The sequence below is a fragment of the Oxyura jamaicensis genome, chromosome 2 (genome assembly GCF_011077185.1).
Source record: "Oxyura jamaicensis isolate SHBP4307 breed ruddy duck chromosome 2, BPBGC_Ojam_1.0, whole genome shotgun sequence".
NCBI lineage: Eukaryota > Metazoa > Chordata > Aves > Anseriformes > Anatidae > Oxyura > Oxyura jamaicensis.
In genome coordinates this window covers 14,655,769-14,682,169 of record NC_048894.1, presented here as the reverse complement: position 1 = coordinate 14,682,169, position 26,401 = coordinate 14,655,769, and the positions used below count along the sequence as shown (strand labels likewise).

The 26,401-nt window shown below is 37.2% G+C and overlaps 1 protein-coding gene across 26 annotated transcripts in view; it reads right to left on the bottom strand.

Annotated features, from left to right (window-relative positions):
• Positions 1-16,947: 16,947 nt before the first annotated feature.
• The window catches only part of PARD3 (par-3 family cell polarity regulator), a 444,355-nt gene continuing 434,901 nt past the window's right edge, over positions 16,948-26,401 (bottom strand). For all 26 annotated transcript variants that reach the window (XM_035319147.1, XM_035319169.1, XM_035319161.1 and 23 more), the window contains 2 exons: positions 21,762-21,889; positions 16,948-18,317 (listed from right to left, as the gene is read on the bottom strand). In XM_035319147.1, coding sequence (XP_035175038.1) covers positions 17,924-18,317; positions 21,762-21,889 — 522 coding nt within the window. In that variant the 3' untranslated portion in view covers positions 16,948-17,923. The remainder of the gene's footprint in view (positions 18,318-21,761; positions 21,890-26,401) is intronic.

Here is a 26,401-nt window from a genome sequence, read left to right as displayed (position 1 = left end):
TGTCTCTAATCATGCCACAACATGCAGGAAGCCCTGAGTGGTATATTCTGTAAAAAATCTCACATCTTCGGCATAAAGCTGTAGGAAGTGTATGACCTTCTCTGTGTAGCTGGAGTGCCACTGACCAGATCATCATAGAGGAAGCACAGTGTTGACACAGACATGCAATGATGTTGAAAGGATTTTGTTTGGAAATTGTTTATTTACTCAGGAACTTGGTACCACATTAGCACTTTTGTTCTGACTCTGGATTCACTGATTATTTCCAGAAACCCTGCCTGCTATGAGAGCAACGCTGATAGACATGCTTAAAAACAAAGATACAATACTGAGTCCTACATACAACTGGGCTGTCTGCTGGATAGCTTTGCCACACTGTGCATTTAAAAAGTAAATGAGGCTGGAAAAAGGTCTAGGAGTTCAAAACATTCAAGCCATGAGTTTTTCTTGGCTTCTCTACCAGCCAACAGCTTCATCTAAACTCATCTATTATATCACTTTCTCAGCTACAATTTGGCACATGATAGCACAACAGTGTAGAGGCAATAAAGCCCATATTCTCCAAGTGAAAACCTGTGAGTCAGTCTTTGGAAGACTATGCATTTTAAGCCATGCAGTTTGTATTTCTGGTGCGCGTAGGTGCTCCTTGTGTTTTCATAGCATTTTGTAGCAACCCATAAGACACAGCTGAAGGAATTTAGTCAGCTAAAGCTAGAGTCTAGTAGGGTATTTTAAATACCGTTCCTCCCACTTGAGGATGATTGTATGTGTCACTATGGGAAGAAATAATTTAATTGGTATTCTGCAGGCATTGCAGGAAAATGCGACTATTACAAAAGCCTGGATCATAAACACAAAGGGGGAGGGAGAGAAGGGTTTAATTCTCATCTCTTAAGTGTAAAGGATATTTCAAAACAAACCCAGGAAATAAGGCTATACTGGTCCGATTAACGCCTATTGAACTGAACTGAAAGATTTTCATTTCTGTCAAACGGTGTTGGATCTGTTCTTTTGTGATTCTGTGCTGCTGTTTGTGGTGTTTTTTGGTTTGTTTGTTTGTTTGTTTTCTTTGTGGAACCCAGGAAAACAATCATCTCTATAACTAAAATACTTTCCTTTGTTGTATTTTAACAAACAGAGGTTCAAGCCACAAGGACACAATATTTCACCTTGCCTAAAAGGTGCCCAAGGGAAAATGAAGGCAGAGAGGACAAGACAAGCTATAGAAACTGTCTTTCTTTGGTCTAGCAAAACACAAAATTCAATTTATTTATGAATGGAAAGATTTAGAAAGGGAAAAAAAAAAAAAAAATGAGCCTCTCTCAGAATGAAATTAGCCTATGGAACCATTACATGACCATTTATGTGCTTGTACAAGTGAAATTAATGTGGTAAAACACACTTTTTTTCCCCCTTCTGCTTGGCTGAAATGTATTTTCACAGCAAACATCAATTAAGGAAGAAAGATCAAGCTAATAAACACTATGCAGCATATTCTGTGATTATTTGTAGAATTCAATATTTTCCTTAGAACAGACTGTCACTTTCTGAAAGTCATAACAGAACTCGAGCTTTCTCAAGATATAAAAGCTGCCCAGAGAAAAAAAAATCTTCAACATTGTTGGTTCTGTTTGAAGGTGTAATTTAGTTAAGGGAAAGACTTCATCTTTCATGCTGTATGGGCAAAACTCAAAGGTAGGGTAAATTTTCTCAGTCAGTCTTCATCTAAGTCAAGAAGATAAGGCCCCTGTGTTTTTTCCTCCTACCATTTTTTCCAAAGGCTATGTTCTCTTGAAGCTGGGAATATTATCCTCAGATTTTTTTGTTGTTGTTGCCAAACCTACATGTTAAAGCAAATATAGTCACCAAACTGTCTTGTGCCAGCTTCATACCCACTCAGGTCGAGTAACAAAAAAGTGTCATGTTGATTGCTTGTTAACATATTATGCTAATTACACTATTGAAAAAAAAAAAAAAAAAGCATCAGGTAAAGTTAAAGAAATCATGTGCATTATATTCAGAGCCCTCAATTTATACATGCAAGTTAATGAATAACATCATCAGTGGAGTAGCCCAAATGAGTATGTAACAGATAAGAAATTTCCACAGCTGATCAGCTGTTTTCTTTCAACTTTTCTTTGGAGACATGATGATCTCCCAGCTCCCCAAACATACTTTATTGTAAGCCCTGTTGTAGGTTAAAAGACTGTTAAACATCATAGGCACCACCTAAAACATAAGGGATGATTACAAATATCTCCAAATGTGACTTTATACTGTGACACAGTTTGAGCTAGGTATGCCAGAAGCCACAGCACGGGCCTTCCTGTGGTTGAAAACTACTAAGATGTGCCTTTAAAGCCACTTGCTCAAGTTAAATTGATTTACTTAATGTTAAATATAAGTCCACCTACAAGCTGCCCCTATCTAACTAAATTGAATTAAGACAAATTAGTCTGACTGGTGCCTAGTCACAGACTCTGAGTACAAAGATAACTGTATGCGATGGAGCAACAGCCATCAATGCCATTGCAGATTTCTTGCTATGCTCTGGAGTGGCAACTAGGCTGCTGAGTACCTTCAATAGCCACAAATTTGTTAGGAAGTTCTGCACTGAGGGAAATGTCTCATGACAATCAGTGTCTTGATCTGCAGTTATTTATTGGAGTTGTGGGCTGGACCATCATATACTATTTTAATTGTTGAATGCCTCATGTGAAGATTGGAAATGTCTGCAGGACATACTAGCTAGCTTCCTTAATAACCCCTTTAATCTCTTTTTTATGATGTACTGCTAAAAATATACAGATAATAAAAATAGATTTATTTATTTATTTGGTTTGCTTTTAAAGGCCAGACTGAGGCTGTACAATGCAGAATCAAAATGTTCCCCTGCCGGTCTTTAGTGATTGCCACAGTCCAATCTATAATTGCAAATACAGCAATCAATACAGCCTCCCTCAAGCAGTACTCTTGAAGGAAGATGTCCTTTGCCAAAACATCTGAATCTAATATTCAGCTATAAAGAATTATGCAACTTTCCAAAAGAGATGACATTTCCATTGGCATGCATTGTTTTATTAGATGCAAATAGGTTTTCCATCCACAGGGCACAATGGGATGAGTTAAGGAGAGATTTTCATACTCTAAATTTCCTGGCTATTGTGAGCTTAAAGCAGATGGAGGGCATTTTAAATAACTTTTTGGAACAAAAGCCATTTTTTAATGTTTAGTGGTTTTGTTGTTGTTTTTTTTAAAAAAGACAGGTCCCTGCAGGAATTGTGTAGCTTCTGTGATTGGTGCTGTGTGGTTTGTCATTACTTATGTTGGAGTTAATCCTAATACTACTGCATTATGTTGTTACTCCATAATGCAGTAGTATTAGGATTAGGACTAAGTGTTTAGTGCTCGCATTTTAAGTATTTGTTATTAATAAAGAGACAGGCTTTCACATCTTCCACCTAGGAAGCACTTTACAAATATTAACTACATTTCCAAAACATCAGATTTGTGAGGTAGGTAAGGATCAAGAACAGATTTACCAAAAAATAAAATTAGTTGTTTTTTTTTTTTGCTCTCACTTATCTCTTCCCAGTATAGCACTGCCCTGTGTAACGTGTCATGGGAGACTGAGGGAGGTATTCAGTTAGAGCTCTTTTGGACTTCACTGTGCTTTCCTTTTAAAAGATAAGAATTGAAATCTCTCAAAAAGTCTTGTTTTAAATTTCAGTGGGACAAGATTTTGATTTTCAGGGTGGAATTCATCATACTTACTTCAGCACTTTCAAAATCAGCTGCCAATCACCTCAGCTTTCTTTAAAGCACAGGGCCAGGCTCAGCTGCTGGTTTTGAGCCCTTTTTCAGGATAGGCAGAATTGCTTTGTGTAGGTCGTTCCCTCTCAGCTGACTCAAAAATATGTTTATATGAGTGACTTATCTTAGACACTTCACTTTTAGTCAGCCCGAGTTAGATAAAGTAAATTTCACCCGTGAGTGGAGTGCACATGTTGAAGACTTGCATCCTAGCAAACAGTATGGCTGGGGTAGGAATTTATGAAGTCTTACATTCAGTAGAATATGTCATGAGGCACTAAATTCTCATTCTAAAGGAAATATGGAAACTATATTATTTTGGTTTTATTCACAACTTAGTTCCATCCATGAATCAGTGAAAAAATATACGTTTGCAGTTTCAGTGTTGTTTCAGTTGTTGTTTTTTTGGTAGCAGCCACAGCTTTGGGAGTTCACATTGCACCTAGCCATCCCTAGCCCCTTTTCTTCCCCCATTTACATCCAGCTGAGCTCACCATGAGCAGACTGTGCTGAGGGGCAGCAGTCTGTGGGCAAGATGTTGGAGGAAGGCCAGGAAGAAAGGCAGGAAGGAACTCCTTCAGCTCCTTGCTGCTGAAGCTCCTGTGTTGTAAAACTACATCCAAGTGCCGCTGGTATTTCCTCAGCCACCAGCTGCTTTTACCTCATAAAGGGGCTTGATTGCTTTGTTCATTGAGCCTGGCCGATTACTTGGCACACCCATTATTTTTAACGAGGATTGTTATTTTCTTTGGAGCCAGGACATCCCTGTTGGCAGCCACTAACACCTTTCAGCCTAACTGTATTCTGCTAACATGCAGCATTATGTGCAGTCTGCGTATGTACAGACAAGCACAAGCACAGTCCCTTCTTCAAAATGTCTGCAACCTCACCATTACATAGTATTAAAATCAGCCTGCTCTTCACACCTTGGTTTATGGAGGTGGTTATAAGTACACAAAAGTGTAAGCATGTGCATGGCCCTTCAACCTGACAGGTGTTACACAAAAGTTGAAATTAATGTATGCTCCAGGTCTTTGGTATAATGAACATCCAAAAAGACTGCACAGGTCAGACTTGGCAGGCCAGTTGACAAAGATCTCAGAGGTCAGATGTGCAATGTAGGTGAGTGTTTATTAGTGTTTCCAACCTTTCTCACTACAGCGTCAAGGCCAAATCAAAACCTGCCAGAGAGATAGAGGGACTGAATATACAGCCCAGTAGTTAAGGTATTTATTTCAATACAATTTACATGAAGACAACAGGAAAGAGGATCTGAGATGCAGTCAGAACTAGCTATCAGCCCAGTGGTTTGTGCATTTACCTGGCTGAGAGGAAAGACTTGCACCACTACACACTTGCAAGTGTCAAAACTCCTGGGCTATTGATTATTCTGCATGCTTTTTCCTCACTGAATTTTGCTTTTTTTTTTTTTTTTTTTTTTTTTTTTCTTTAAGATGCAAACCTCTCTGTCAAAAAATTCCCATCCAGCTCTTTCACTATGACAATCAGCAACTCAAATCAAAAGAACTGCGATAACCCCAAGCCTTAGGACTGAATTGCCTTAATTATATATTAGACTTGATAGAGCAATCAGAGTTGCTTTGATTTGGGTTATGAATAGATAAGATCTTTGTGAAAGATTTAAAAAGTCAATCTGTGCCTCTTTTTTTTTTTTTTTTTTTTTTTTTTATTTAAAATAAATTTTTAAAATATTTAAAAAATAAATATTTTCCCCTTTTTTTTTTTTTTTTTTTTTTTTTTAATTGACATTACCTTGACATGTTCATGTAAAGTATCATATTCTCTCCTTGGCATGACTGAACACCAAGTTGCTCAGTTTTATCATTGTAGTGGCATATATCCCTTTGTGTTTAGAGAAAAAAATAAATGGGGAAAAAAAAAAAGGTTTAAAAACAAACCAAAAAAAAAGAGAGATTTGGAATACTGTGTATGATTTATCTTTACGCTGAATTTCCTTTTCTCCTTTTTGTCCTCATCTTGTTACCAAAAATAAAAATCTGTTAGAATAGAAAATATTTATCTTAGCTTTTCAAACCAAGTTTAAATTTTCAGTTTTCAAATGCATCCCTTTCCTTGAAAACAGCTTCTGTCATAACCTCATATATGACAACAGAAGGATATGAGAATGCCTTCTGTTCAATAGCAGGAATAAGACTAGTCCCTTACGAGAGGTTTGTAGGTTCAAGATGACAAAGCATCTGATTTTTTACCAAACAGAAGTAGCATTAAGAATTATCTCTAGGTCACAGTACTGGCTAATAATCTGCAAAACAACTCTTTGTAACACAAGCCTGGTTTTAGTTATGGAAACATCAAAACAAACAAACAACATCATCATCGACAATGACAACAGAAACATTAAAGAGGAGATACTGAAGCAGTAAGGGAAAGTTAACCTGACATCAGGCACTGTCTGGAAAATGGATTTCTAACTTGAAATTGTGATATTTACAGGTCATGTTTTCAGAACTGATCTCTACTTTTGATTGTGTCCAGTTTGCAGATGGAAATGCAGTACCTAATACAGCTTTGGTCTTCACCCAGTCTTGGTCTTGATCCTTCTGTTTTCCTTGCTCAGAATTTCTGAAGATCAAGACTATGATTTCTCATTAGCCCCCAGCTCTTATTGAGGCATGTTATGCTTAGTGTGTGAAATCACATCTATGTAACATCACTTTATAACTCAACACACAAAAAGGCATAACAAGATCATCAAAGATGAGTTAGAAAACTTCAGGCTGAAGATAACATAAATTTTTATCAGTGCAAGCAATTAAAAACTGAAGGAGATTGCCAAAGGATGTGGTAAATTCTCCACCCTTTATCATCTTAAATACAAACTGGATGTATTTCTGAAAGATTTTCTTTATTTCAGCCACAAGTTACTGGGTTTGATGTAGGAAATATTGAGTGAAATTCTACAGTCAGTGTTAAAGGGAAGTTAGGTAATATGCCAGATGATTATAATGGTCTCTTCTGACCTCAGAATCTCTCCAGAATCTATATATTCAAGGCTAATTTATTAAAAGCCTGGCTGGCTGTTGTGGGCAATGAGCTATTGCAATACTTTAAGAGTTCTATAAAAAAAAGGACTCTTGCCAACATTGCTGACTGAAGTCAGCATTTTCTGAAGATCATAGGAAGTGAAAATAAAAAGTAAGCATCCTTCTGATTCATGTACATTTCTCCCCAAATACTTGCTTCCAAGTATTTTTCATTATCCAGCAACTGCACACCTTAAAATTTGAAATAAAATATTAAAAATTAATATCTTCCACTAGGTAATGATACTTCTTCTCTGTCACACAAAATAGATGTCTCAGAAGTAGTTCTTTGCTTTTGCACACTAAGTAGAGACATGCATCTCTGGCTGTGAAGGTCTTGTCTATAAAAGTCTACTTGCACAAGAGCAAAGCTTTGAAAATACTCAGAAAAATCAGCCAATTAGAAGGCTACCAGTATTAAAAATTTAAATTTTCATTCAGTAAAGAGTTAAAAAAAAAAAAAAAAAAAAAAAGATAACTTAAGGCACCAGGGCTTGATGCCAAGACACAGTTTGTCAAGTGCTATTAGACAGATCTAGGTCTAGTGTTAACACAATACAATCAGGCAGTCTGCTGCTTGATTCTGAATATGGTGCCATGGCTCATAGGCTGACTTCTGTAGTTTGCACATTTTCCTAATGAACAGGACAAACAATATTTCTCATTTTCAGAGAATCTGTGTTGCAGAAGGAACTGTTTTTCATCCTCTTTGGGCAAAATGGCTAACCTAACATCTTTGTGAAATGAAAGGAAGGGAAAAAAAATAAAAAGGAATCCCAAAAGTTTTTCCCCTGTTGTTCCCTCTAAAAATTCAGACAAGATATTGTTAAAACAGGCAGCCTAAAACTTAGTCTGAAAACTATAAGTCTGGAACAACCATCAGGAGCAATGTACTGTGACTTTCTGAGAAGACTTTTAGAGGAGTCCTTGTGAAAACTTGCCTACCTTCTAGCTCCAGAGACAAAAAGAGCTGAGGGAGGTGTGGAGCTTACCCAGGCACTCACTCTGGGACCCCCTTTTGTGGCATGGCTATACTGGAGGTGTGAAATCAGGCCTATCGTTTACCCTTATCATTCCATCAAAAAGAGTATTATGCCCGTGTTGACCTTTGCTGTATCTTTGAATTAGTTAAGAGTAAAGTCAAATGCACTGACCTGAAAAACATTTTAGAATTTGTCATTTTCCCCAATTCCCTACAAAATCTAGAGCTGGTTCTCAGGTACAGTGATTAGCATTAGACTTTGCAACAAGAGAATATGGCCCTTTGGCATCTTGTATAACCTTCTCTGAAGTTCTGCACAGAATTAATACACTAAATGCAATGTAATGAAGTAGTTAAAAAAAAAAAAAAAAAAAAAGCTTTTTTTCATTGATGTCTACATGGAACTGCATTTGAAGAGAAGTAAGCAGTTCTTCCCATATGTTGAATGCCATTCAAGATCCACATGAGCATTCATTTTTACTTTAGACATTTGTCAGGAATGTGCTGGCAAATATCACAGGCAGAAAATTTGCTGGAAAAACTGGTCAGGGATTTCTATTGTTCAATGTGCTTTTAGTTCTCTTTGCTGTAGCTCTTTTAATTAAAGGCTATTATTTTGGCATCAGGGTGCTCCAATTCAGGAATCAGGACTCTAAATATACCATATATATTATAAAGACACACTCTAAAACATATTAGCTCAGTGGTTGCATCCTTAAATGCCTACAAGTTACAATATGTTAGAAAAATTGGGTTAGAAGGGTTCCAGAACTGAAGCCTAGTCAAAGGGAAACAGCAAGAGAGCTTTATTTTACTGCCTGCTCTGACAGGTCACTGGATTTTGATTATGCAGTCAGATATGGTATTCATTCCCTTGATAATGAAAGGTGGGTGGGTGGCTGGAAAGAAAAGCCATGCAAGACAGCTTTTGGTCATTGTCTGCACTATTTCTAGTAATCCTCCTTGCTGTCAAACTCATGTGTTCAGGAAGGATTTGGGCCCTTGGGGTAAATGGAATTGAAATCTCTCAAGAGGAAAAAAAAATGATAAGGAAACAATGTGTACTTGCCAGCATTTTTAGGAGAAGATGTTTAACAAAAGGAGCAGCATGTATTCTGTATTAGATTACTGCACTGCTGGCTGTGTTGCTCCCATTGCTGCCTCACAACGCCAGCTGAAGACAATAGAGGAACTGTTGCTGCTCTCCCAGCTCCTTGCTGAAACCTTACCAGCTGGATTTGAATACCACCGATCAAATGTCATAATAATGCAAATCACTCACCATTTAATAAATACACATGATATTTATAGGGAGATAAACCCTTAACCACATTTCATTTATGGTCTAGTGTGGACTAGAAGAACGCATGTGGTATAACCAGGAGATCGATCAGCTGCTCTGTAATGTACATTCTTTCCTTTTTCTTTTTCTTTTTCTTTTTTTTTTTTTTCTTTTTTCTTTTTCTGAGCACCAAAGCAGTTTTTCAGGTTCTTCTTCCCAGGTTGAATACTGCATCCAAATCTTTCTGTAGTAGAGGAAGAATTCACAAGATAACAGCTAATTCGGAAGAAATTTAACAGGTTAAATTAACATTGTTGCAGCATCTTCTGATGCAGCAACGGCAGCCTACTAATAGGTGTGTGTAAAGCAATACATTCAAGTAGCTTAATGTGGCTTTCTTAGAAAAACTAAACAAAGAAACAAACAAAAACAGTCAAGCTTTTGAAAAATAAAATAAAATAAAATAAAAACAAACAAACAAAAACTCTACTTCCTCTTCTCTCTGCCTCACCTCACCTCAGGGAAAGAAAAATCAGCTTCAATTATTTGTAGCCAACCACAGGACACCCCCCAGCAGCCCCGGCATGCAGAGGTACTGTTTGTTAGAGGACAGTTCCCTGCCCTGCTTTCCTCCCACCCTCTGTGGGGAGGAAGATGTTCTGGCATTCACAGACTGATTTACCAGCTTTGAGTCAAAGCTTTTAAGCAGCAACTACAACGGGCTTGTTGGCACAAAAACCTTGTATCCAGACTCCCAGTAACAACAACAACAAAAAAAACAACCCACCACCTCAGTTGTCCACCTAAGGGCAAACACAGCTGAACTGGGCCAGTCTTCGAAAGCAAGACTGATACAGCTAAAGTACAAATGGTTCCCTGTACTCAGCAGCAGAAAAATTTTTTCAGGCTTGTGTTTGCTCCAGCCCCGTGCCTTCAGCCTTCGCTCACCACCTTCCTAAACGGTCTGGTCCATCAGGTTGTGCTTGTTGTGTCATGGCAGGGGCATAACATTGAGATGTATTTCCACCATGGCAGCGTGGAGGTCTGTTTTTCCATTTGCATTTATCTGCCCAAATCTTCTCAATCAGTTTTACAGTTGTTTATCTCCAATCACGCTAGACTGTGACATTTAATATCTAATTTAATATCTAATACTCTTCCAATATTCCCACATTAATAAACACAAACAGTGAGCCCTCTCTCTGTTGTAATGATGATTTCTGGCATCGTTTAAAAGTGCATTATATGAGTATTAAGAATTGGTACAGCTTCATGCAATGCTGGAATATATATCAGAAAACTAATTTACTTGAGTTGTAATGTTAGGATTATCCTTCTGTCTTTCATGACTGGTGCTTCATCTGGAGAATGCTTAATGTTTTCTTGTCAATGAGTGTTAAATCAAATGAATTATTCCAATCTGTTTACTTCATCCCTTTCTAACAAACCCAAATTATAATTAAAAAGGGGGAAAAAATGAAAACAGCATTGAAAACCTTGTATGAAAACATTGTGTAGATTTTTCTACTTTTAGGTCCACATCAATAAGCAATTTAGCAATAAGAGAACTCTCAATGGGAGACCAACAGAAGAAATTACTGTAGAACAGAGTCTTGGACATTTTTTTTCTTTGCCCATATAATTGCATGCAGCCATCCTTGTGTGAAATCCCCCATCAGATTACAGGGTTTGTTGTATGTAAATTGAAGACTAAATGCTTGGTAGCACCTTTCAGCTCTGCAATGCTGGAAATGCATTTTTTAATAGGAAATTAGATTAGCAATATTTTAGTCAACAAAAATGTGGAAAAATTCTGCATAAAGATGAGAAAATTATTCATGCAAACTGACTTTAAAAAACAAGAATGAACAATTGTAAAATTCTGTATGCTACTATTTGCAAAAATTATGTGAGCTATTTTTTAAGTAAAGAAGGGGATATTAAAACACAAATTATTTCACAATCATAATGTAAATATTCTACCTTGTTGGATGTAGTATTAACTGAGCTTATGGGAAGCAACATGTTGTGTAATTTAGTGGCTTCTGTTTTTAATATGATTTTATACAGTTCTCAGAGTAAGGAACATTGTGGGTGAAATTACAATGAACTCATTCCAGATTATAAAACAGATTTTTGCAGGCACTAAAACTAGACATTGCCATTTCCAGTCCTTGTTATGCTGCAGTTGATTAGATTAACCCTTGCTGAGTTTTGGAACCTAAAAAGAAAAAAAAAAAAAAAATCTTAGACTTATATCTTCCTTAGCAAATAGCAAAGTCGTTTCTGTAGCATAAATTTCCCTTCCTTTACAGCCCATAGTTACCCACAAAATGACTGATTGGGTATTAATAAATTGTCTTTAATATTATTTATAAACACTTTTTTATTAAAATGGTTCTTGCAGTTTGGGTTGGGTGACAGATCAGAGCCTGAATGTACCATACACTGAGAAAATTGAAGTTGTGTGTCATGGACAGGAACCAACAGATGGTTGGCAGAATGAAACAAAATGTACTTCATCATTAGACATGAAGTTTTAGGCAAGACATTCCTGCTCCTAAGAGCCCACTGGCTTTTAATAACCTGGCTACAGCTGAAGTATTACAAAACTTTGCACTTGCCCCTAAGGAAGATATAAAATCTGATGCATACCCTGAATGGGGGCTCTGTCTTTAGCAAGTTCTAAGTGGGAATAAGAATTATATCAGTGGAGCAATGAAAACTAATGTCTTCTCCAGCTTGCTGAACACTAAGGCGATAACTGTTCTGGGATCCTGGCAAAAGGCTGCAGCTCCTTGAAATCTCTTTAAATTGCTATAGATAATTCTTCAGTTTCAAACAGTGACCACAGGAATGTGTGGTCACTGACACTGACATCTCTCTCTTTCTTTCTCTCTCTCTCCCTCCCCCTACAAAATCTGTAAAAGGGTAGCACCCTCAGTTAAATGGAGAGACCTGATGAACTCATTTTAACTGACAAGGTAGCAGCAGTTCCCAAGCTATGACTGGTTCCAGCAATATTCTCTGTATTTTCAAATGAGACTATCACTAGGACTAGGAATACATCTAGAACGGGACAGTCTACCATGCAACTCCTATTGCAAAAATATATACAAACTAATGTTAGACAAAGTTCCCTTCATGCTAAAAACAAACATTTACTAGCTGTTACTGCCAAGGACAATATTCTGTTCTATATAGGATAAAAACAAAGCACGGCCCCCAGTCCTAAGGGGTGACAATCTATACTCACGCCAGGGAAACCCACAGAGGAAAAAAAGGATGTTTAGTAAGTCTTTCCACTTGTTGCATTGTTAATTCATATTGTACAAGTAACGCAGCAGAGTGAATCTCTAGGAAGGGCATGAGTTCTATGATGAGGTTACTGTCAGATAGTTTCTCCTTTTCTATGCCTTTGGAAAAGAAGGCAAGAAACCACCAGTGGCTGCACTGGTGACAGGTGATGGTGAAAGGGGAGAAAAGAACTCTTGTGCTCACATTTTAATCCTCTTCCTCACCCCTCATTTCTTTTCTTATTTCCCTAACACAGACAAAGATTACTTGGACAAACAAACAGGCAGATTAAAATCAGACTACCAAAGCTATTATCACCCACAGCTGTCACCCCTCCTTCTCTGACAGATGTCACTGCAGTTTTTAGCTCAGTGCATGAAGGTAAGCCCATTCCTGTCTTTGGCTGCTGTAAAATGTGCAGCTGGAAATGGCATTTCAGGAGCTAATTTACAAGGTAAGAGGGTTCTGGTGTCCTTTAGATTGGCACAAGCAGCTTCCTTTTCTAGCCCTCTGTCTTTAAACCAGTCAAGTCTGAACCCTGAAACCATCAGCCATTCAGACAAACTTTGATATTTCTAAGGAATTATTTTTTTCATAGTAGATGTACTGGGCATAAATATTTTCAAAACTTTCCTTAATTTTTTTTTTCTTTTTTTTTTTTTTTTTTTCTCCAAAGCTCCTGGGCTTGATGTTTTTCTTCATCTCATTCAGACAGTACTCTGTACGGTCCCTGTAAGTGCCTGGAAGTGTGCACTACACACGGAATAGCAATGAGAGCCATATTCTTTAGCTTGTTTCTATGTAATCCCAGCTTAAGCTTCCAGTCTCAATTTTTAAAATGTGATTAAAGTGTAAATTACAAAAGATAACACTACTCTTGAGGACAGAAAATACTAAGATAAGTTCGCAATGCTGGGAGAAATATCAATCACAGGCAAGAAGCAGCCCAGGATATGAATGAATTCCACACCAATTGGAGCAACAAATAAATGCAACAGAATTAATCACCAGATGTAACAGAGAGTGTGATAGTGATATAAAATAGAAAATATTTACAAGAGGGCATGAAACAATAACCATGTGCATCAAATCATCATCTTGGTTTCTGCACAGATGGAAAGAGCTCTGAAGAAATCCTACAAGATACTTGAAGAGGGTTTCAATCTGGACATGAATTATAGGCAAATGAATCCAATCTGTGCCTTTCTCACTCTCCTGCATGTACACACACTTGCACACAACCCACTTGCACGAAGTCAGTTCCCCATGCTGGATTTCTGACCCTTGCTCTTCCTCTGCCAAGTCAGGGCTGAATTTTATAGTAGGTCTGTATGGCCAGGGTGTGGTGGCACAACAGCAGCACAAGGAACAGATGACTTTTTTTCTACATTTGCATTCCTGACAGATTCCTCACAACTCCTATGAACCAGACTGAGGACTCAGGAGAAAAGATGTAGAAACAGTCAGGCAGAGCAAATAGAATTAGGAAATATTTTGAAAATAGACTTGCAAGCCAGGACACGCAATAGCCAAATTCACTTTAAGTCTCAACAACGCAAGTTCAAAGGTTTGCATTACTCAAGAATATCCTGTGTTTAGTCAACACTGCTAATCTGGCGCATCTCTTCCTTGTCTGGCCAATATTTCTTCCTTTCCTATCTCAACATACCCAGCACAGAGAAATGTAATGTTACAGACACTCATAAACAGCTTGAATGTGAGCAAAACATCAGCACAGCTTTGAAAGACAGGCCATACATCCACAATCATGTTGGGTTTAAATTTTGTTTTGTTGTTCTTCCCACTGTTTGCCAGCAATAAATGGCAATTCTACTTTCCAACCATGTTCAGCTGGGCTGTATGCCATTTTTGCTGTTTTTGATGGCAGAGTTCTCCAAGACATATATTAAAATATCTGGCCCATGCAATAACTCACTAAGGCTGCAGTCTTGTTTCCAAGGAGGCCCTGTAACAAGAAGGGAAGTAGGCTTTTTTAGAAAAGCAGCAGTCTTCTACATGAATAATTTTAAACTTTCCCATGGAATTTCAATAACATTAACAAATTATTTTGATAAAATACCAGCAGGCTTTGTGGATGGATTTTTTAGGGTTTCAGGAGAGAAAAATGTGCAAGCTCTACACCCACTCCTCGATGTTGTAAGCTCTCTTAGAGTCTGTCCTGTGACCATTCTTAAACACACTAATGTCACAGAGTTAATTTCATAATGGTAATATGTCCACAAACAAATTACTGCAGTAATGCAGTTAGCTCAATTAACTTTTGGATCTATTCACTATGCAGAACTAAAGGTCATTTTCTATTAAAACATCTCCCTCCCACTTCCTTATCGCCCTTTGCAACTTATGGGAGTTAATATTAGAAATCCTGTCTACGCTATGGCAGGAAGAAGACAGGATGACAAAGCCAGAAAAAGACCTTATTCTTTGCTAACATAACACAGACATGGCCCAAAGAGAACATCTGCCTTCTTTCATGAACACATCTAATTATGGCAAATTGTTAACACCTTGAAGAGGAGTTTCATACAAGGGTAAACTTTAACATATGCCATCCTCACACGTAAAACATCCCATACTTCATACTTTTTCAAACACATGCCCTTTTTCTAACAACAGTTTATCAAAGACCTTATTTTGAAAAGGACTTCAACCTGTTTTCCTTTCCTGTGGATGCATATTTTAGTGCTTGCAACTATTTGCCTGTCCAAATAATTCCATAGAAGCATTAAGCTATGGAATACTAGGAGCAGAGGCAGGAGATGAGACAGCAAGGCCTGGAAAACTGCAAACAGCATTATTTCCTCTCTCTCAACTGCAAGCAACTGCAGTTCAGGTCTTTTGCAAAATCATGCCTTTGTTTTATTTGGGCACCAAAAGCTGCCTGTCCACCTTGCGTCTCCTGCTACTCTTCCCCTTGAGATCCCACACTAAAGTCACAGTGAATAATTTGACACTGTTATTGCCATGGCAACAGCCTGATGTCATGCATATTCAGAATTATGATTGACAATCCTGCAGTATCCAACAAAAGGAGAAATGAAGGGAAGAGGGAGAAAATCTCCCTCCACAGCTTCAATACTAATGGGGGAAACAGAGTATCACTACTGGCACTGTAAATATCACTTTATTCATAAATCTGCCCTCTCCCATTGTCAACATTCCTGTTAAAGGCTCAAATCAGAGCTCAAAATACACACTGAGCACCAAAGGGGCTTGCTCACACATGCCCAGTTTTGGTCAGAGCACAGAGGGTGCCCATATCCTGACGGCACTCTCCTCAGGGACAGCACTCCGCACAACCACCTGGAAAGAGTTTTGCCACAGAGTTTTGTCTTAAAAATGTATCTTTCAAATGTCACAGGTATGACCTGAAATAACATAAAATGCTAAACTGAGCATTTTTTCCCTCTGAGGATATTCTTCAGGTGTTAGCTGGGCTGTAAATTCTTTTTTTTTTTTTTTTTTTTTTTTTTTAACCTATGTTTATAAGCACTCACACAACAACACACGCAAATCATTAGGAATAGGATAAAATGACATCTGTTAAGGGTTTTTTAAGCTCAATATCTGCAGCAATTCTCCTAAGGGTCTACAGTCAATACCAAGACAAGAATGGAAACAGCCTTTTATTCTAAATTTCATATGTACACGGAAAGCTGTTTTACACAGTTCTGGAAATTCTGCGTAAAAGAGCTATTGTCATCTAATGTCACTGTGCTTACATTAGTAACAACTTTTAAACATGGAGTACATTATTAACAACAAAAACCATTAACAAACAGGCATAAAAGACACAGATATGTGTGCTGATATTTCACATATATTCTAGAAACAAGTTGGCGCAAAAATAAAATGTGCCAGTAAAAAAAAATAGGCATTTTAAAAATCACGCAATACATGATTTTTCTTTCTTGCTTTCATTCTTTCCTTTTTGTACATGATACGCTGAGATCCATTCTCAAGCCTTTTCACATCAGGATTTGCAGGCACTTCAGCAACCCAGCTATATTTTTACAATACATGAAGTTCAGACCAACAAACATAAAAACAGCTGTTGCAAAAGAAACTCTCATATCCCATATGCACATTCAAATATTACTCACTGCTAGAGCAATCTTTTTCATTTTAGTTATTTTTGGATACTGACATGTTTTCAGGATGATGTGTAACAGTTTGTCTCCACTTATGTCTCATTCATGTACTTAAAGGTTTATTTTAAATGTAGCATCACGATGCGACAGTACAGTATATGGAAGCACAAGGCAATTGTTCACAAAGCTTCACAAATTGTAAAAATAACAAGAAGAAATTGTTTTCTTTTTTTTTTTTAATCCAAAGAAAACTCTTTCTTTCTTTTTTCTTCCTTTCTTTTCTTTCTTTCTTTCTTTCTTTCTTTCTTTCTTTCTTTCTTTCTTTCTTTCTTTCTTTCTTTCTTTCTTTCTTTCTTTCTTTCTCTCTCTTTCTTTCTTTCTTTCTTTCTTTCTTTCTTCCTTTCACTCTTGTTTTAAGTTTTCTCCCCAAACTATGACAACTCTGTATCAGATGACCACAGGATGACTCCCTCCTGAATTCTCTTCCTAGACACAGTTGTCATATGACCACATGAGTTTAGAAGTAAAGCAAAACAGAAACTACTTGTTTGTTTGTTCTTAAGTTTCCATATTTAATGAAATAATGAAATATGCTTATTAAGGGCTTGGCTGTTACTGTATAAATAATCTCTCTCAAGTTATTTCATTCATAATGGACTGTGTCTTAAGATATAAAGTGATTGTAACAGGATCCTCAGGATAACTGAGAGCCTAATATTGTTTTCCTCATGAATCAGGATAAGGGCTGTTTTAATAAGCTCAGAGTGGAGAGAAAGACAGAAAAAGAGTGCATATGTGCATAATAAGTGAGGGATAATTTTTCAGCATATAGACACTTCAATATTGATCAACAAAGACTGGTAATGACTCCACCATAAAACATCCTAGGACTGGATACTGAGTAGAGCTGAGCCTTATCCATTCAAGAGTGATATGCAACCCCCTTGCTGACCTGAGAGAAATAAAAAAAGGGCATGTCAATGTTTTGTTCAACCTCAAATTCATTAATTTTATGCCACAAAGCTGCATGTTGGTGTAAAAAGTCACTGCAAAGTAAAACACATTACAACAAATCCTAGTAATAAGCCATTGACAACTACTGAACTGGGCTACAGGGCTTGGTAAGCGGGGGCAACATTGCTCACTTCCGCTGTGATTGTCAAATGGTGGAAAATCCTTCCATGAATTGAACACTTGAGACAGAATGGCAAAGACATAAGGCCCACCAACTCTTTGCCCCTATTGTTAAAGGCACTGAAACAGACAACGGATATATTCCTTAGTACCATCAATTTAAAAAGTTTTCAAAATATAAGTCTTTATATGAAAATGTTCCTTATTGCATGATGAGTTGATCTTCATTTTCATCACCTCAAGAATAAAACGGTCTTCCCTTTTCTGGTGTTTGCAATCTGTTCAGCCTGGCTACCTGAGACGGTGAAGGTGGTACATCTTGCCTGAAAGGACCTTTAGGCGGGGTATAATTAGGGTCCTGAATTTTCTTATATGAGTCATAGTTGCTAGGTCCTTCAGAGGAAGTTTTTTTTTTCAGTTGTTGTTCTTTCCTTCTCTGCTCTTGACGGAGCAGTTCTTGTGTTTCCAGCATCACCCTGGCATTGAAGCCATGTCCCCCCATATAGCCATTCCTTGATCCCTGGTAGCTGGAATATCTGGGATTTTCCTTTGCAGTCTGGAACCCTTCACCAGGGGAATAGCTCTGCTCCCAGGAGTCTTGAGATACAGAACTGGCATTTTTTCTGCTTTGCCTGAAAACAAACAAACAAACAAACAAACAAAAAAATAACAACAAAAAAAACTTTTAAGACAAATGTTCTGGTACCCAATTAATTGACAACAACTCCTAGAAAGAAGGGTGTAGAAAGAAGGGTGCTTCTGCAAAGCCAGCAGTCTTCCCCCAGCTACAGAATTCTCAAGGAGCCTTGTTCTTTTCTGTCTTATCTCTTTTGCTGGGAGAACCTTTCCTATAGTGTTGAGCTATGTTTCCAGGACTCTCCAGTAGGAATATGTTGTGAATACCCATACAGTACTACAACTATTATCATGTTCCCAAGAGAAAAGTGCAACAACTCAGCTGCAGACTACGAAAGACCATATACAATGCTGTGCTTCCTAAGAAACCAGATAGCAGCCAACACTTGTAGTCATTCATGAAAGATTTGAATCTAGACTCATACTTGATTAAAAATGCAAGAGGCAGATCTTTAAAACATTTGCTCTAACACTGCACAAGTCAGAAGATAAAGCACATTACTGATAGGTAGTTGCACAGATGAGAGTTTATTCTTCACAGTTCCAGAATGAAATGAAGGAATTTTGTGCCATCAGGACTCTTTTCCAGTTTGCTATGGCTTCCATAAGAGAAAAGGAAGATAGAACCCTTTTCTTTTTTTTTTTTTTTTTTTTAACCTCCATTATGGGGGTAGATAAATTAATCAAATACATAAAGGAATTTCAAATTCTTATCTCTTTTCACAATAAATCATTACATTGTTTTGAAGACAGATTATGGCTTTGAAATAGCTTTAATTTACTATCAAGCTGCTAGACACTTTTATGAATTTAAAACAAGATTGGTGATGATAAAGTAAAACAATTTTGTGTTGCAGCAAAAAAGATACCCACTTTGAGATTCACATTGTTGTATGAGAATCAAGCAGTAAAACAAAATCTATTGTGACGTTAATCAATAAGAAAATCATTTAGTTGTGTATATATGGCTTAGTTTTACATGTCAACACACATGACTCATTGTGGTCTCATCCAATGAATATGCAGTGGAGAGACGGAGACATGGAAAATTTCACTGCCATCAGCAAAAGTAACAACACTTGCTGACTTTTTTGCAATATTCCTTCCACGCATATAACTTGAAAATGACCATATCCAAATTTTATTGTAATGTATTTTGAGACCTCTGGATGAAAATTCTTTTTCAGGATGAATGTAAATTATTACAGCATAAATTATAATATAATATAAATTCTTATGCAAATTTTTATATCTGTTCTTGGTATTCACATATGCAACTCTGCCAAAGAAACAAGGTTTTTGAGCCATGTTTTATCACTCCCTGGAACAAGAGGAAATTGAGTGAACCTCTGTAGGCTACGAAACTGTCAGGTTTCTGATCTAGAGCAAGATAAATTTTAAGTACTACAAAATTAACTTGGAGTTAAACATTGCTTTTACAGTTTCACATGGGACAAGATGATGACTGTTGAACTGATTTAATTTACTGACTGTTTTCTGGTACTTGTTCAAAATAATTTGGCCCACTTTCATTGTCTTTCTGGGAAGATTCCTTAAAACTGACTAAAGAGTTTATTTGCCTCCAGTACTGATGATTTAAAAAAAAAAAAAAAAAGAGGCTCCTAGAGACTATACAAGATGAAAAGCAACAAAGCTCCAGAATTAATCAAGCACACAAACTATAAGCATTACAAAGCCATAGTTGCAACATTAAACTTGGGACCTAAGTTTCAGAGTAAGATTAAGATTTCTTTACAGATTGGTCCTAGAGTTACAAACAGCTTGTAAAGCTGGAGATATAGATGCCCCAGCTTGTTATAGAAGTATCGTGGTATTCACAGAACTCAGCTTTAGCCCAAGATCCTAAAATTCTGTCTGCTTCCAGTGCAGCTGAGTGCTGCACTGCACTCCCAGAGTGCTCAATCACAATCATTAAATAATCATTAATTACTTCGTAACATGCATTGTTACCAGCTTGCTAGTCATTTCTGATGTTGAAAACCACATTGAGTGAAGTTCTCACTCACTCATTTCAAAACTCATTTCTATGGCCCAAAGAATAATTTTTTCAAATTTCTTGTAGATGAATTTTCTCATTACAGTTATGAATTTCTACCATTGGAACAGCACTGAAACTGAATTCTACTTTTTAAATGTTACGAGTGATTAATCAGAACAGGGGAAGCAACCTTTACAAATCATAGTTTTCAAACGAAAAATAATTTCCTCCCCCTCCAACTTAAAAACAACGCTAGCATTCATTCTTTCCTACTTAATCCATTGCTGGAACTAGTAACACTAAAAGATAATTTATCAAAATAACAAACATTTATACATGTAATCAATTCAGAAGTAAGGTAGAAGTAAGAAGCAAAGGAAATATAAGGACTTTCAAAATAACAAACCAACACTCTTTCTAAGAACACACAATAACTTTACATTTTCCTTTCTCACCTTCTTCCAAACTTAACAGACAAATTTTACATTGAAAGGTGCTATAGCATGTGAAAATTTGAGAGATCTGTTTTATTTTCAAAGAAGTCGGTAAGGTTCACAGTAAGATAACTTTGATCATGAAGCTATTATTTGTTTCAGTAAAATAGCTGTGATGTAATTGCTAAAATACGAGTTGATAAAACCAGGAAATTTGATACCAGCCTCTGGATTAAAGGATTCTCCATTCAGCCATTGCCATTGCCATTTGAAAATGTAAATATTATTTGCATATTGCTAAACTATGATAGTTATCTGATTTACAATATCAGTTGGGTAAATGTTTAATAATTCTAGTAGATAAATAACAAGTAAAAGACTTTTTACCCAGTCAGCTCAGTTAAAAAAAAAAAAGAATTTTTAAATATTGATTTTTTAGAAAAAAAGTGTATCGATTTTCAGCATTCCATTGCTAATAATCCAGTAACTTAGAAGAAAAGTATATAGTGGAGGCTCTTGTGGTTTTGGATAGTTTCTCAGTTCCATGTTCTATTGTTCAAGGTCTTGAGATTACTTTTTTCCTTTTAATTTTTGCTTTGTATCAGCATCACAAAGATAGAATTTCTACCCAGTAAGGAATTATTTGACAGAAAAAGTTTGACCTGTCAAAAGGGGGCAACCCATGTCATGCCCAGGAGATTTTTGTAATTGCAGAAAATGAAACTGTATGGTGTCCCACAAAGAATAGCTTTGTTTTAACATCTTAATTCTATTGGGTGCTGAGTGACATCAAATCCCACTGAAATCAGCTCTGAAGTAATTCTACTAAAATAAACAGCTACCACATGCTCTCACTTAAGAAATTTTATGCCCCTTCCACGCTGAATACATTCCACCTTATATCAACGCTAAACAAAAGTGTCTGCACTAAGCACACCATTTTCCTTCTACAAATGAAATTAGCTCCAGGCTCATATACACTGAATAGCTTCAGACAGTTGCCATACCTGGGTAATGAGCTGTACTGTCGTTGAGCTTGCTGGAAACTCTCTCTTTCTTCTTGTCGCTGCCGCTGCATTTGAACCTCTACTGATACTGAGTGTCTGCCACTCTGAGAGTATGTCTTGGAGCTTGGCTGTAAAACGAAAACAAAAATGTCTTAAACAAAGCAGAAGAATACCCACAAAAGAGCTATCATTAAAATTGTCACATTTGTACAAACATGTGATTCAAGTAGCTCATTCATAACAATTATGTTAAACTCAGATCCATCACTCTGCGTCCTGTGCTACAGATTCTGTTTCTGACCTACCAAATATAGAATCATAGAATCATTAAAGTTGGAATAGACCTCCAAGATCACCTGGCTCAACCATCCCCCTACCACCATTACCCACTAAACCATGTCCCTAAGCACCTGGTCCAACCCTCAAACACTCACAGAGACAGTGATGCCACCATCTTCTTGGGCAACCTATTCTAATGCCTAACCACTCTTTCTGAGAATAAATTTCTCCTAATTTCCAACCTAAACCTCCCCTGGTGCACCTTGAGGCCATTCCCTCTTGTTCTATCACTAGTTATCTGTGAGAGGAGGCCAACACCTAGCTCCCCACGACTTCTTTTCACATAACTGTAGAAAACAACCTCTTCTACAGACTAAGGTGATACAACTGCTATGAGATGTATCAGAAAAATATTGGGCCAGAATTGGTTGTGCTCTTATAGTAATACTGAAATTTAAATGAAGTCAGTGGAAGAGATCTTTAGATATCATAAGCTATGCTAATGCTAACTTCTACATCCTACTGAGGACCTGAGGGAGTAGGGAGCAATGTTCTCAATTCTCAAGCAATGTTCTTCCTCAGCAGAGCCATCCTATTTTGCTGTTGGTCCAGGCATACACCACTTACTTTTCTGATACATGGAAACAGTTTCTGGTTTGATATGTTCAAATAGACACATTTAGCAAGTCTATTGTGGACAACAGGGAATCCTCTGCCACAGAGAAGAATTTAGATAACATCTTAGTAAGGTGGCCATTTGAAACTTTGGGGACAATGCCAAGAGCATGTGACAGTGGATGGCCATTCTGGGAATATGTAGCATTACCAGTCAAAATCAGGCAGGATGGCAGAATTCAAACTTGGGATATGAAAAAAGGTTTACTTTTGTGAATATTTCACTTTTTATGTTGCTATATTATTCATATTTTTGATCTCTAGTTGCAAAACAGGGTGCCGCAAAAGCCATGGAATGATTTTCTGATCACTGGGAGGTTAAGGAGTGCAGCCACTTGACTGAGCCCTGGGCTGACACAGCTTGTCTTGGATCTGCTTTTGTTAAACCACACTTTCTGATCTGTGCGTTCCCTCACACATTCCCTCATAATGAACACCCCTCCCACCCCCCCGCCCCCCCGCAACCCTTATAATTTCAGCAGAAAAAAAGATATTATAATGGCTGACAAACAACTGAAAGATAAAAGGCTTTTCAAATTATTCTTACACTGAAGACAAGTTTTAGAAACCAGAAATTGTCATTTGTGAAATAAACATCTCCTTTGTCTTACTATAGAGTCAAGTACTTGCAGGTAGCCAAAAACACAACAAATCTGAAACAACTGTGTAACTTTTAGAAACTTCATCTTCACTAACACTTCAGAGCATCAGTCTCAGCTCAGAAGTTAACAGCTACAATTTGGTAAAAACTGCTTTTCCCCTTAGCTGAATATTATTGTGTAAAATTATCAGAATGTGAAAGCATAAACTATAAGTAACTCATTTAAGAGAATCCTTAATGCAACAATAATGTCCACTTCAGAACAGATTCACTCTGTATAAAAGACTCAGCAAAACAGTACTTCTAATAAAAAATGTTTTAGGAATGGCATGATGAGGCAACAAGTTGGGAAAACAGAATTGTGTCAGTCTTGTGGGAAATTTTCTGAGAGATGAATATGCTGTACATATGTATGTCCAAACCAACATCCCCCATGGAGATTTCCTACTATATTAAATAAGGGCAACCCATATGGAGCAGCATTTCAGTTATTGCATATGTCAACATTTCTAACTTTCTTGACTTTATTGAGAGTCTTCTGACATTTGGTATTTTATTGAAGGGCTCAGCTATGGAAGCAAGTGATTACCTGAAAATTACAAGATTTATTTGTGAATTCTCTCCAGTGTGGTTATAAGCAGCTTACCAAGAACCATGAGGAAACTTAGAAGTTCCCATATCATCATCTCCATAAGGAATACAAGCATTTAAACTAAGATTTTAGAGCCAATCTCATCATTTCATGGGTTCCATTTCAACAATGTTGGAATGCTTGCATATTGCCGGGAAGCTGCAGCTATGTCAGATGTGAGAAAATAGTTACCACAAACAAGACATGAAATCATAATTGCTACTCTTTATTTGAAAACAGTTTCACTTGTCTCAGTTCACTGTAAATATAACAGAAAATGATTTTACAGTGCAGTGAATGGCTAAGTTATCAATCAGGTAGAACTAGAATTGAGCTGCTACTCAGTTTAGGTTTATGCAAGACAATAAATTGCATTATCTAGAAGGCATGGATGCAAGTAAGAGCTGAAGTTGCCACAGATTCTTTACTGAGGAAACAGAGGCTTTAAAAGCACTACTGGACTATGAATGGACTAAGATCAAAACTTAGCTTCAGAGAGATTTTGTTTTAATGCACATAGAAACTAATGATTAAACAGAGACAGGGGCTGCCACACCTGCCCATCTTCTGTAGCACCTGCCCACAACTACTGTCTCGGAGGATAAAGGTCCTGAATCTCAGCCACTCACAAAGTTCACCCAACCACAGCATCAAAGAATATCCTGAGTTGGAAGCAACCCACAGGGATCATCAAGTCCCACTCCTGGCTCCACACAGGACTACCCAAAAACCAAACCATATGTCTGATAGCAGTGTCCAAATGCTTCTTGAACTCTGGCAGCTCAGTGCTGTGACCACTGCCCTGGGGAGCCTGTTCCAGTGACATGACACCCCACTTGGGGAAGAAGCTTTTCCCCCTGTCACAGGAACAAGATTTATAATGTGATGGGTCTAAATGGAAGCATCTAAAATCAATTAACTGATTTTCTGAAGGTACGAGTACCTGTATGCCCCGTCTGTGATACTTAGCTAACATGGAAAGTAAGATACTTATTGAGTACATATTGGATACTTATTGAGTCTACACATTGTCCACATCAGCATTATGCTGTTCATATAATCAATTCTGCTGCCTGATTTCAGGCCTCTAAAACTATGGCAATGAGACATAGAAACATTCCCTCTATACATAATCACATGTTCTGTAATACAGCCTATATACACATAGATGGGTACATTCAGTCATCTTATCAGTAAAAAGGCATTTCTTTAAAATCTTTTCATTAAAAATCTCAGTGATACCATAGTGAATGCCCTTGATATATGATTATGATAATATAAAAATGTAACATATTTATTTTTGCTCCCTTAACTTGTTCAGAAAAAATGCAAATCCCTGTACAGTGATTTGCCTTTTCAATAAGCTTTTGATTAAAGTATATGAACTAAAAATATTTAAATAATTAGTAACCTTAATACGCAAAATCTAATTAGTATGTTTTAACAACGTATACATAAACAGTGTTACAATATATATCACAAATGCATCTATATACACACACAACCCATTTATGTCAGCACAAACTGGAGGTAATTAAAAATAAGTTGAGACCTTTGCACATCTTTCAACAGCAACAACAACAATAAAAAACATGTATAAGGAGTACAACAAAATAATTTTAACACTGATATCAACTGGGTGACACAAGGCAAAGCGCAATTATAACAACTTGAAACCATCCAAGAAACCTGGCAACAGCTCTGTCTTCACAGTGCAGATTGATAAGAACTCTGGCCTTGTTTGCAATGAGATGTATGACAAGCATTGACCTTTTAAATCAGGATGCAGTCAAGGCCACAATAACAACCAAGGTTGCATTATACAAACAAATGTATGTTCATGTCTTCCACAATACATTTAAGTGACAATGATAGTTATTGCATTCAGCATTGTTAAGCAATACTCAGCTTGTAAAACCATGTTTTGAGATACATGGAATTAGACAGCTCTCTTCTCAGAGACATTAATTTAAAACTAGGGATGTGAAGTTAGAAGTTTCTACAGATTTCTCATTGTATCCAAACAATATATATATTTTTCATTTTGCACAGAATGTACCCATGTGTCATGTTGCAGTGGCCACTCTCAGCAGTTAAGGACTGGGAAGGGAAGCATGTTTTAGGGCTAAAGGTCCCTCTTCTCTTTCCTAGCTAAATCTCTGCAGTTTCTTTCACTGCAGAGTGGGCATTTCAGCCCACAGAAGGTAGCTCAGTAAGTGGTAGGATGGACCCCCCCAGGACTGGCACAGATCAGAGCTGCCACACAATCACAGAAAGGAGATCATGGGGGTAATCAAAATAACTGAATTTTGAGCCAGATCCACCAGTCCAGCTGACACACTTATCTCATAGCCTACCTTCATAGTGAGAAATTGGGAGAAATACTTACTCAAACTTGAAGGGAAGGGAAGGGAAGGGAAGGGAAGGGAAGGGAAGGGAAGGGAAGGGAAGGGA